This window comes from Myotis daubentonii, chromosome 2 (genome assembly GCF_963259705.1).
Source record: "Myotis daubentonii chromosome 2, mMyoDau2.1, whole genome shotgun sequence".
NCBI classification, from domain to species: Eukaryota; Metazoa; Chordata; class Mammalia; order Chiroptera; family Vespertilionidae; genus Myotis; species Myotis daubentonii.
The window spans coordinates 117,245,586-117,256,818 of NC_081841.1; the positions used below are offsets into that span (position 1 = coordinate 117,245,586).

General features: G+C 46.9%; 2 protein-coding genes across 2 annotated transcripts in view; both read right to left on the reverse strand.

Annotated features, from left to right (window-relative positions):
• Window positions 1-11,233, reverse strand: part of HDHD5 (haloacid dehalogenase like hydrolase domain containing 5) — a 331,796-nt gene that overhangs the window by 79,224 nt on the left and 241,339 nt on the right. The gene's annotated exons all lie outside the window — the stretch shown is intronic.
• IMP4 (IMP U3 small nucleolar ribonucleoprotein 4) lies at window positions 7,242-11,217 on the reverse strand. The gene is made up of 9 exons (XM_059684387.1): window positions 11,068-11,217; window positions 10,820-10,928; window positions 9,128-9,211; window positions 8,333-8,442; window positions 8,123-8,255; window positions 7,882-8,036; window positions 7,705-7,799; window positions 7,511-7,584; window positions 7,242-7,428 (listed from the first exon to the last, which is right to left on the reverse strand). The coding sequence occupies exons 1-9, from the start codon at window positions 11,068-11,070 to the stop codon at window positions 7,316-7,318; spliced, it is 876 nt and encodes a 291-aa protein (XP_059540370.1). The 5' UTR covers window positions 11,071-11,217; the 3' UTR covers window positions 7,242-7,315.

Consider the following 11,233-nt stretch of genomic DNA (forward strand, 5'->3'; position numbering starts at 1 on the left):
GATGGCGGCATAGGTTAACGCCGGAGTTTGCTGCTTTGAACAACTACTTCAAAAGTGAAACCAAAAAACGGAAGGGACATCACCCAGAAACACAGGAACGCTGGCTGAGTGGAAGTCCTACAACTAGGAGGAAAGAGAAACGCACATGGACACTCAGAGGAGGCGCAGTGCTGAAGTCAAATTCTGAGGTGCGGAGTGCGCGGAGCGGGCTGGCGGCGGAGGGCGCGGTTGGCATTTTCAATCGGGAGGGAGTCGCAGACTCTGGGCACCAGATCCGGGCAAGTCTTTAGGGACCCAGACTCGGGCGGGAGAGGCGGGACTGTCTGGCCTCGGTCAGAGCGAGTGCAGCTTTCTCTCCCAGCTTTGCAGCGGGTGCTGGGACTCAGAGAGGCAGAACCCCTGGGGACAGGACTGAGAGCCACCATAATTGCTCTCTCCGGCCCACCCTGTTGATCCTGTGTGACCCGCCCCGCCCAAGCCCTGCACAGAGGCATTTGCCGGATAGCCTCAGGCAAAGGCAAGATTAGCACCTCCCTAGAGGACAGAAGTTCTCTCACTGCTGACACAGCTGATTCTCATAGCCACTTGGCCTGGAGGTCAAACCCTCCCTGGAATTAGCTACAACAATCAAGGTTTAACTATAAGACTGTGAACAAAGACCACTAGGGGGTGCACCAAGGAAGCATAACAAAATGCGGAGACAAAGAAACAGGACAAAATTGTCAAAGGAAGATATAGAGTTCAGAACCACACTTTTAAGGTCTCTCAAGAACTGTTTAGAAGCTGCCGATAAACTTAATGAGATCTACATGAAAACTAATAAGACCCTCGATCTTATATTGGGGAGCTGACTAGAAATTAAGCATACACGGACTGAAATAACGAATATTATACAGACTCCCGACAGCAGACCAGAGGAGCGCAAGAATCAAGTCAATGATTTGAAATGCGAGGAAGCAAAAAACATCCAACCGGAAAAGCAAAATGAAAAAAGAATCCAAAAATGTGAGGATAGTGTAAGGAGCCTCTGGGACAGCTTCAAGCGTAACAACATCAGAATTATAGGGGTGCCAGAAGATGAGAGAGAGCAAGATATTGAAAACCTATTTGAAGAAATAATGACAGAAAACTTCCCCTACCTGGTGAAAGAAATGGACTTACAGGTCCAAGAAGCGCGGAGAACCCCAAACAAAAGGAATCCAAAGAGGACCACACCAAGACACATCATAATTAAAATGCCAAGAGCAAAAGATAAAGAGAGAATCTTAAAAACAGCAAGAGAAAGAAACTCAGTTACCTACAAGGGAATACCCATACGACTGTCAGCTGATTTCTCAACAGAAACTTTGCAGGCCAGAAGGGAGTGGCAAGAAATATTCAAAGTGATGAATACCAAGAACCTACAACCAAGATTACTTTATCCAGCAAAGCTATCATTCAGAATTGAAGGTCAGATAAAGAGCTTCACAGATAAGGAAAAGCTAAAGGAGTTCATCACCACCAAACCAGGATTATATGAAATGCTGAAAGGTATCCTTTAAGAAGAGGAAGAGGAAGAAAAAGGTAAAGATACAAATTATGAACAACAAATATGCATCTATCAACAAGTGAATCTAAGAATCAAGTGAATAAATAATCTGATGAACAGAATGAACTGTTGATTATAATAGAATCAGGGACATAGAAAGGGAATGGACTGACTATTCTTGGGGGGGAAAGGGGTGTGGGAGATGTGGGAAGAGACTGGACAAAAATCGTGCACCTATGGATGAGGACAGTGGGTGGGGAGTGAGGGCGGAGGGTGGGGCGGGAACTGGGAGGAGGGGAGTTAAGGGGGGAAAAAAAAAGAGGAACAAATGTAATAATCTGAACAATAAAGATTTAATTAAAAAAAAAAAAAAAGAGTAGGCCCTCGCAGCCCCAGCTTCGTCTGGTCGTTCCGCTGTCTGGCTGTTCAGTCGATTTTCATGTTACATGTTTATTATTATAGACTAGATGCCTGGTGCAGAGATTCGTGCACCAGTGGGTCCCTCTGCCTGACCTGTGTCCTCTCACAATCCACGACCACTTGTCAGATAGCTGGCTTCAGCCTTATTCCTGCATAACCAATCCAGATAGGAGGGAGCCCAATCATCTGCGTTGAGCGTCATTCCCCTGGTGGTCAGTGTGCGTCAGAGTGACTGGTTGACTGGTCATTTGGTCACTTAGGCTTTTATATATAGACTAGAGGCCCGATGTACAAAAATTTGTGTACTCGGGAGGGTCCCTCAGCCTGGCCTGTGCCTTCTCGCAGTCTGGAACCCCTCGGGGGATGACCACCTGCTGGCTTAGGCCCGCTCCCCAGGGGATTGGGCCTAAGCTGGCAGTCAGACATCCCTCTGGTAGCCTGGGAGCCCTTGGGGGATATCCACTTGCCAGCGGGGAGTAGACCTAAGCTGCAGTCAGACATCCTTAGCGCTGCCGGGGAGGCGGGAGAGGCTCCCACCACAACCGGTGTGCTGGCAGCCATCAGCCTGGCTTGTGGCTGAGCAGAACTCCCTCTGTGGGAGCACAGTGACCACCAGGGGGTAGCTCCTGCATTGAGCGTCTGCCCCCTGGTGGTCAGTGTGTGTCATGGTGACCAGTCATTCCCACTCATTCTGCTGTTAGGGTCAATTTACATATTACCCTTTTATTATATAGGATAGAGGCCTGGTGCATGGATGGGGGCCAGCTGGTTTGTCCTGAAGGGTGTCCCAGATCAGGGTGGGGGTCCCACTAGGATGCCTGGCCAGCCTGGGTGAGGGGCTGATGGCTGTTTGCAGGCTGGCCACAGCCCCCAGCCACCCAAGCTCCCATTGGAGGCTGGCTGGAAGCAGGTATCTGGGATTTATTTAGCTTCTATAATTGAAACTTTGTTGCCTTTTGTGGAGGCCACAGCCCACCAGAGCAGGCGGGAAGCTTGGCTTCCTCCATCGCCAGGGCAACCAAGCTTCCTGCTTGCTCCAGCTCTGTGGCTCCTGGCTGCCTCTTGGTTGGGTTAATTTGCATATAGTTGCTCTGATTGGCTGGTGGGCGTGGCAAAGGTACAGTCAATTAGCATCTTTGTCTTTTATTAGTGTAGATATGCATTATGTATGGAAACAGACAATAGGGTGGTGAAGGCTTGGGGCACAGTGGGAACCAGGTGGAAGGAGGCTATGGGGGGAAAAGGGGGACATCTGTAATAATCTCAATAATAAAGGTTTAAAAAAGAAGATAGAAAACAAACAAGAACCAAGCAGAAATGAAGAATACAATAAATGGGGGAGAACCAAGATGGCAGCAAAGGGAAACACCTGTACTTGCTGCCTCTCACAACCACATCAAAATTACAACTATCATCCAAAACCGCAGGAAAACTGGCTGAGTGAGGGTACTACAACCAGAGAGGTGAAGAAAGCGCATTGAGACTGACAGAGGTGCTTGCAATGGTCATTGTTCCTGCACTGGAACCTCAAAGGTGCAGGGCTAACTGACAGCCATTACTGTTTGCTCCCCGCTGGTGATTCCTGAGATCACCAGGCGCCCCACCCAATTTACAACCACACCCAAACTGTGTGCAGTGGCTTTTGCATATGAATAGCCTGTTCCTTCTCAGCCTAAAACCTGTCAAACAGGCAGCAGCTGGGTCAGGGAGCCCCAAAGCTATTAAAAGAAGGCCCAAGGCTGGCAGCAGCAGCCTGCCTTACTTCACAGCTGGGTCTCGTCTGGGCACTTCCAAATCCAATACAAGGAGGAGGAATCTACAGATCTCTCTGTAGCTCCTGCTGGGTGACTCCAGGCAGAGGCTGACTTCGCACCTCCTTGGAGATCCAAGAGCAAGTGTAGCCAGTCGTCAGTGTGAGACCATACCAGATTACAACTCTTCACATCCATGAGTGATACACTCAAGGGGCAGACTCAGTAAGCACCAAAGCCCCACTGAAGCAAGTCCTTCCCCATAAGAGTGTCTCCTGCACAGCAGCTCTTCCATTGTAGACACAGCTGGTCCTCACTGCCAATTGGCCTGGCAGTCAATTCCTCCCAGTGATACCAACAGCAATCAGGGCTCAACTACAAGACTGTGCACACAGCCCACAAAGGGGTGCACCAAGAGTGTCTACCTCAGGTGATTGGGGAGGCTGAGCCACTGGGCCCTATAGGACACCTACCACACAAGGCCACTCTATCAACTCAAGGAGACTTAGCAGCTACCTAATACATAGAAACAAACACAGGGAAGCAGCCAAAATGTGGAGACAAAGAAACATGTCACAAATGAAAGAAATGGAAGAAAACAAAATACTGGATATAGAGTTCAAAACCACAGTTATAAGATCTCTCAAGAATGTTCTAGAAACCTCCAAGGAACTTAGTGAGATCTCCGAGGAACTTAGTAAGAATGCCAAAAATAAATGGAAAAGGATCAGACAGAAATTAAGAATACACTGACTGAAATAAAGAATAATATACAGAGATTTAACAGACTTGTGCATGTTTATTTCCCTCATGTCCCGCGTGGTTCAGGGTTCAGGATCTGGAAGAGGAGCTGCACACAAATGAAAGAGAAGAGACAAGAGATAATTTAGAAATATTGGGGGGCCAGGTGGGCAAGTCCAACTCAAGGGGAAGGATTTCCACCAGTGCCCAGGCCTCGCCAGCCTTTTATTCACTTTGGTTAAGCATAAAACCCTTAGTCAGGCAGGTAATTGCAGTAACAGACTATCTTAAAAGGTCAGTAAATATTAGGAGGATTTACTCTGAGACTATTTGATCAAGAAATAGCTTAAGCCCCCATTATCAGGATTAGACAATCGGTGCATAACTCAGGCCCTTGCCATGGGTTCAATGGTCACCAGCATTCCGGGATCCTTGTTTGCACTTCTCTGCTAGTGAAGACAATGGGCAGCCTCCCACAAGACTAGAGGATCCCAAGAATCAAGTCAAAGATTTGAAATATGAGGAAGCAAAAAACACCCAACTGGAAGAGCAAAAAGAAAAAAAGAATACAAAAATATGAAGATAGTGTAAGGAGTCTCTGGGACAACTTCAAGCGTACCAACATCCAAATTATGGGGGTGCCAGAAGAAGAAAGACAGCAAGATATTGAAAACCTATTTGAAGAAATAATGACAGAAAACTCCCCTACCTGGTCAAAGAAATAGACTTACAAGTCCAGGAAGTGCAGAAAATCCCAAACAAGAGGAATCCAAAGAGGACCACATCAATACATCATAATTAAAATGCCAAGGGCAAGACAAAATCTTAAAAGCAGTAAGAGAAAAACAGTTACTTACCTACAAGGGAGTACCCATATGACTGTCAGCTGATTTCTCAATAGAAACTATGCAGGCCAGAAGGCAGTGGCAAGAAATATTCAAAGTGATGAATAGCAAGAACCTACAACCAAGATTACTCTACCCAGCAAAGCTCTCATTTAGAACTGAAGGTCAGATAAAGAGCTTCACAGACAAGAAAAAGCTAAAGGAGTTCACCACCACCAAACCAGTATTATATGAAATGCTGAAGGGTATTCTTTAAGAAAAGGAAGAAGTAGAAAAAGGTAAAGATAAAAATTATGAACAACAAAGTGACAACAAATACATATCTATCAACAAGTGAATCTAAAAATCAAGTGAATAAAAAATCTGATGGACAGAATAAACTGGTGAATATAATAGAATCAAAGGCATAGAAAAGAAGTGGACTGACAACTCTCTGGGGGAACAGGTGTGCGGGGTGCAGGAAGAGACTGGACAAAAATCTTACACCTATGGTCAAGGACAGTCGGGGGTCAGGGGGAATAAAGGCATGGGGTGGGGTGGGAACCGGGTGGAGGGGAGCTATGGGGGGAAAAAAGAGTAACATCTATAATAATCTGAATAAATATTTAAAAAAAAAGGGGGGAGACCACAGACAGTACAAGGTCATATGAAGACACAGGCAGAGACTAGCATGATGTAGTTACAAGCCAAGGAGCACCAACGATTGTTGGCAGCCATCAGAAGCTGGAAGGGGTAAGGAATGGAGGGCTTGTGGATAGAGCTCACACCTTCATCTTCTACATCCGTCCTATAAACAAACACTCAGTTCGTGGTAATTTGTTATGGTAGCCCCAGGAAACCAACACAGATCATACTACTCTACTTCTTGTATGTATTTTGAAATCTCCATAACTTGCAAAAAATTTTTAATAACATATTCTTCATTTGTGAAGTGAGGCTGTGGCAAGCCTGCGAGGCTCCAGAAAAGCCCTAAAGAAGGAACTAACTGGACTCATGAGTTGAGTTAGAATTATGAACATCCTGTGATGTCCCATCCCCTCCTCTCCCTGAATGCCATGGGCCATTTGGTCCTATGGGTCCCCTGCTCTCCCTCAAGACCCCTCTCCCACTGGGCTGCTCCTGGTCCTGAGACCCTTATGAGGACTGTCTACCTAAGAGTTTGCATGGACCATCTAGGTGGCCCCTGCTGTTTCATGCCATCATGTAGATCTCAGGGCACTTGCAGAGGCCTCTCCCTCTCCATTTTCCTGCCTGACTTTTTTCTTCATAGCCCTGTTCGCACCTGGCATGATAGATCTCTTTCTTACTGCTATCATTCTCCTTCCTGTCAACCTGTGTGCATTATGTAGGATCTTGTCATCTATTTTGTGTGACACCAGGGCTCTGAATACATAATAGAGAAGTGGGCAGAGAGGAAGGGCAAAGCAAATGACTGTGGATAGGTCAAGTAAAGATCCCAGAATCTCCTGAGCAGCCGTGACCGCGCCCTGACTTCAGATAAAACCTTCCCTAACAAGAGAGCAGGTGGTGTGCACAGCTGGTAGTCTCTAAAGTGTCAATGTGTCCCTAGTGAATGGAAAGGTGTGCCTGTGTGCTGAAGTAGGCAGAGGGATCCTGGGAAGCACTGACTAGGTCCCATCCTCTGTGTCAGCCCCCGGAGTCTCATGCTTACTTGGAGCAAATGTGACAGGCCCTGCTACCCATGCCCATCGTCTTCCCAGATGGGCAGCTGAGAAACAGCAGCTCGAACTCTCCCAGGGACAGTGCCAAACCGTCCTAATAACTCAAGAGGAAGCCAACATGCTGAGTCTGCTTTGTCCTACACACAATGTCAACACCAGGCCTGAGAATGTCCCCAAGCTGTCAGGTCCCCAGCTAAGAAGACCCCATGGACATCATCCTTTATACTTACCCTGACATCTGGCCTGTCCAAACCAAACAGAGGCAAATGGGGTGGTGTGGCACACAGACTTTATTCTGACCGCCCCCACCTCCTGGGTCCAAGCCCATATCCTGACAACAGAATGGGCTCACTCAGCACTTAGAAAGACCCTCTTGTGTGCAGTGTTGGTGTAAGGATGCCAACGCCACTCCACATCTGCTGTGGCCTCCTGTTCCAGCGTGCCAAGGCGAATCATGTATACTGGTAGAGGGGAACAGAGACATTATCAACTATACAGCCAGCTTTTCCCCACCAACAGACCTGAGATAAAGTCCAAACTCACACTTGAGCTCAAAGCGAGGGCCAACCTCGGTCAGCTCCACATTGCGGTGGTTGGTCTTCCTGTACACATGGTGTCTGGGGCAAGGGGAGGCAGGGCAGGAGTGAGAGGAGGCAGGAGCAGCTATAGGTCAACAACCAATAGTATAGGGGCACAAAGGGCAGGATACAATCCCAGAGCCCAGCCCATGGACACACCGGAAAGAGATGTAGTCATTCTGGTTTGCAAAGGTGATGACCCGATGGCTGTCTTCTTTGGGCACAGGGAACAGGTAACGAAGTATGTCAGACACCTGGGGCAGAGGGAAGAAAATTGGGGAATGCCCAGCCTGGCATCGCCTGCCCCCAGCCCTAGTCCCATGATCCCAGACTCACCCGCTTGCCCAGACGGGAGGAGAAGCCATGAATGATGAGGTGAGGTTTGGCCTCTGACACGGTGCCCAGGTCAGGGATGTCATGCCGCATAAGCACATTGCATAGTGTGAAGTAAGCAGTGGGGCCAAAGGGCAGGTGACTGACAATGAACCCCACTGGTGGGGCCAGATAGGCTGTCAGAGACTATCTGCTCTCAGATGGCCAACCCGGCAAACACCCTGCTCCCTCCCACCAGCCTTACCAGGTGTGCCACGATGCTCATGGATAACTATCAGGTCGGTGACACCATTAGCTTTGCAGGCTCGCACCAGTGCCCCCACTTCATGTCGGCCACGGTTCATGCGCTGGGCACCGGGAAACACCAACTTCAGCTCCTGCACGTGTACACACACTAGTTAGGACTCAGGCCACTGGTACCTGAGCATCTTCCACTCCCTGCTTCTTTTGATACCTTTGCAAACATCTTGAGGCGTGAACTGGGGTCTCGGGAAGTCGTGATCATGACCTTGGGATCCTCAACCCCTGCCCATCGATATTCATCATCCACATGATTGGTCACACCTGTCAGATGCATGAGGGGCAAGAACATGAGATTATCTTGGGAAGTGAAATACTAACTTGGGAGTGGCAGAATCCATTCAGAGCTGCACCATCTGACAATATCTTCAGTGATAGGATGCTCCACACCCACACTGGGCAATAGGGTGGCACCAAGCCATATTGGCTACAAGCACAAGTTTAATGCAGAACTGAATTTTCTAATTTGATTTAATTTCACTCATTTAAGCTGTATTAATCACACAGGGCTAATGGCTATTGTGTTAGCGTAAGTACAGATTCTAATAAGGCCAAAGGTAACAGACTCCTATTTCTTCTAACAAATATTTACATCATTTGTGATTCCTTTCAGATGTGTTGAATAACACAATGAGTAAAACATTTGGGTGCCAATGAAATGCTAAGAGCTCGGGAAATGGCAGTGAACATAATGGACACTATCCTGTCCCAGCAAAATTCACATTCCAGTGAGGGAGACCAAAGCAAAACAGAGAGTAAGTTGGGTGGTATCACATGTGTCTCTAATTGGAATTGGGAGCACTCAGGACGAGCTCCTCTGAGTAGCCATCAGGGCAGAACCATGAAGACTCTGGGGCACAGTTCCAGGAACATGAGTCGCAGAGCCTTTCCTCAAGGTGTCTGAGGAAAGATATGGAGGCCAGTGGGCCCCAGTGTTGGGGAAGGTCACCTTCACCACCAGCGTCGTCAAACTCCAGGGAACCATGTAAGGCCAAAGCCTCCCTACGTAACTCCGTGGGGATCAGGCGGTTCTCTGCAGGGGAAAGACAGAGGGATAAGTGAGATATACAGATGAAGGTCTCAGTTAATACAACACTATGGCTTACAAACCTGATGGAAAAAATACCTTTCTTACTCCTTTCTGAGCAGAGATGATACTGGGGGGGTGAGAGGTTGGGGACTATTTCTATCTACTTGCTAACCTGTTAACAATGGTTATAGGAAACAATTTGCTACAGGTCCTAAGTCTCATGGCTTGAAGGTTTTTAGACTGCTCTTTCTGTATAAAGGTGGACCAGAAATCCTGAAACCCTCTGACAACAAAGCTGCTAATCATGATGCTCTAGGTCAGAAGTTTCCTCTGTGAACTAAAGCTTGACCTGGCATAGGGGCTGGGCTGTGGGAACATCCACCTTGGGAGTATAGGGCTATACATGACTGTGCTCCTGGAACCAGCACTTGTTAGCGTGCCCTGGTGGAATTCTTGCACATGGAAGATACTCACCTGAAGGAAATCTCCACTATACTCAACGGATTTTAGAAACAATGCTGAACAAAAACATAAAACTGCCAAAGAATACATATAACCTAATACTACCTTTAAAACTAAAAATCAACCAATATGATTTAGGGATACAAATAAGTACCATATAAGCACACATAAAAAAACCAAGGAAACAGTTTATTTTTAAACAATATTCAATACTGTGGTTACCTAAGTTGTGGAAAATATTCCTGAATTTCAATACAGGGGTGGACAAAACTAGGTTTATAGTTGCATTGTAACATTCTTTGAGTTAATAAAGCTATTGTAATAATAACTTGAATGTCTTTCCATACAAAAAAATGTAAACCTACTTTTGCCAACCCATGTATACTGACTACTTTCCATTTCTTAAGATGGGCGGATAGATTACAGTTGTTTAACATTATGCTTAACATAAACATACACACACATATGTATATGTAGATATGTATATATCTAACGACTAGGAACATCTAAGTAATTTAAAATAATCAGATACTGAGTTGGTGTACCTTCAGATAAGAAACAAAGCTTCACAAGAACTAACACAACTGGGTGAATAAATATGTCATTTTTAATCAGACATGTGTGACAAACTCTTCATTAGTATGGCAAATGTAAAGTGGGGAAAACATTGCAAAATTAGACTCTAATTTACAACACAACTAAAATTAAATTATATACGGATTAACAGTTTAAAAATGCAAGGGACTCATAATACCACTAAAAGACAGCAAGATATGCTTTAGTACCTGGTACAAAAGAAGATAACGAGATGAAAAACTACGGGGAGTGGAACGTCTACAAGGACCATAGGGATAATTTTAAATTTGAGAAGAACTAGACACACTGTAAGCAAAATTAATAGACAAGCTGTAAAATCTCTATACTGTAGCATAGATGACAAGTAATTCATACCATCATCTGGAGGAGCACTTGCAAGCAACAGAAAGACCCAGCAGGCAAAGAAAATGACCAGTAAATACTTGAAAAGATGCCCAACTATACTACCAAAGAAATGCTAATTAAGTCACTTGGTTTTCCTATTGGGTTTTAAAATGCAAACCCGCAGTCTCTCTAAGGCTGGGTGACGCCGCCGGGCAGCGGGGACCATACCTTCGAGCGCGCGCCGCACCTTCTCCTTCCTCTCGTAGGCGGCGCGCTGCGCCTCCTCGCGGGCCTTGCGGTAGAGGTACTCGCGGCGAAGGCGCGCCTCACGGCGCAACTAGGGAACAGCGTGTCGGGTGAGCGCCTTTCTCCATGCACGCTCGGCCCCGGGGGACCACTCATCCCGAGCCCACAGACCTCATCCCCAGCCCTCCGCGAACCCCCAACCTCCAAAACAGAAGCTCAAACATCCCTACCATCCTGGGCGCCGCTCCCACGTGGGTTTAGGAGAATCTGCAAGAGCTGCCGGCACTACGCAGCCCTCGCTTCCGCCCTCAACCAAGAAAGGGGTAGAGGTTCACTAAACGCTGCTGATGGGAGTCACAAGGCGATTGGCCAGCCCAGAAGCGCATGCTCACTGGA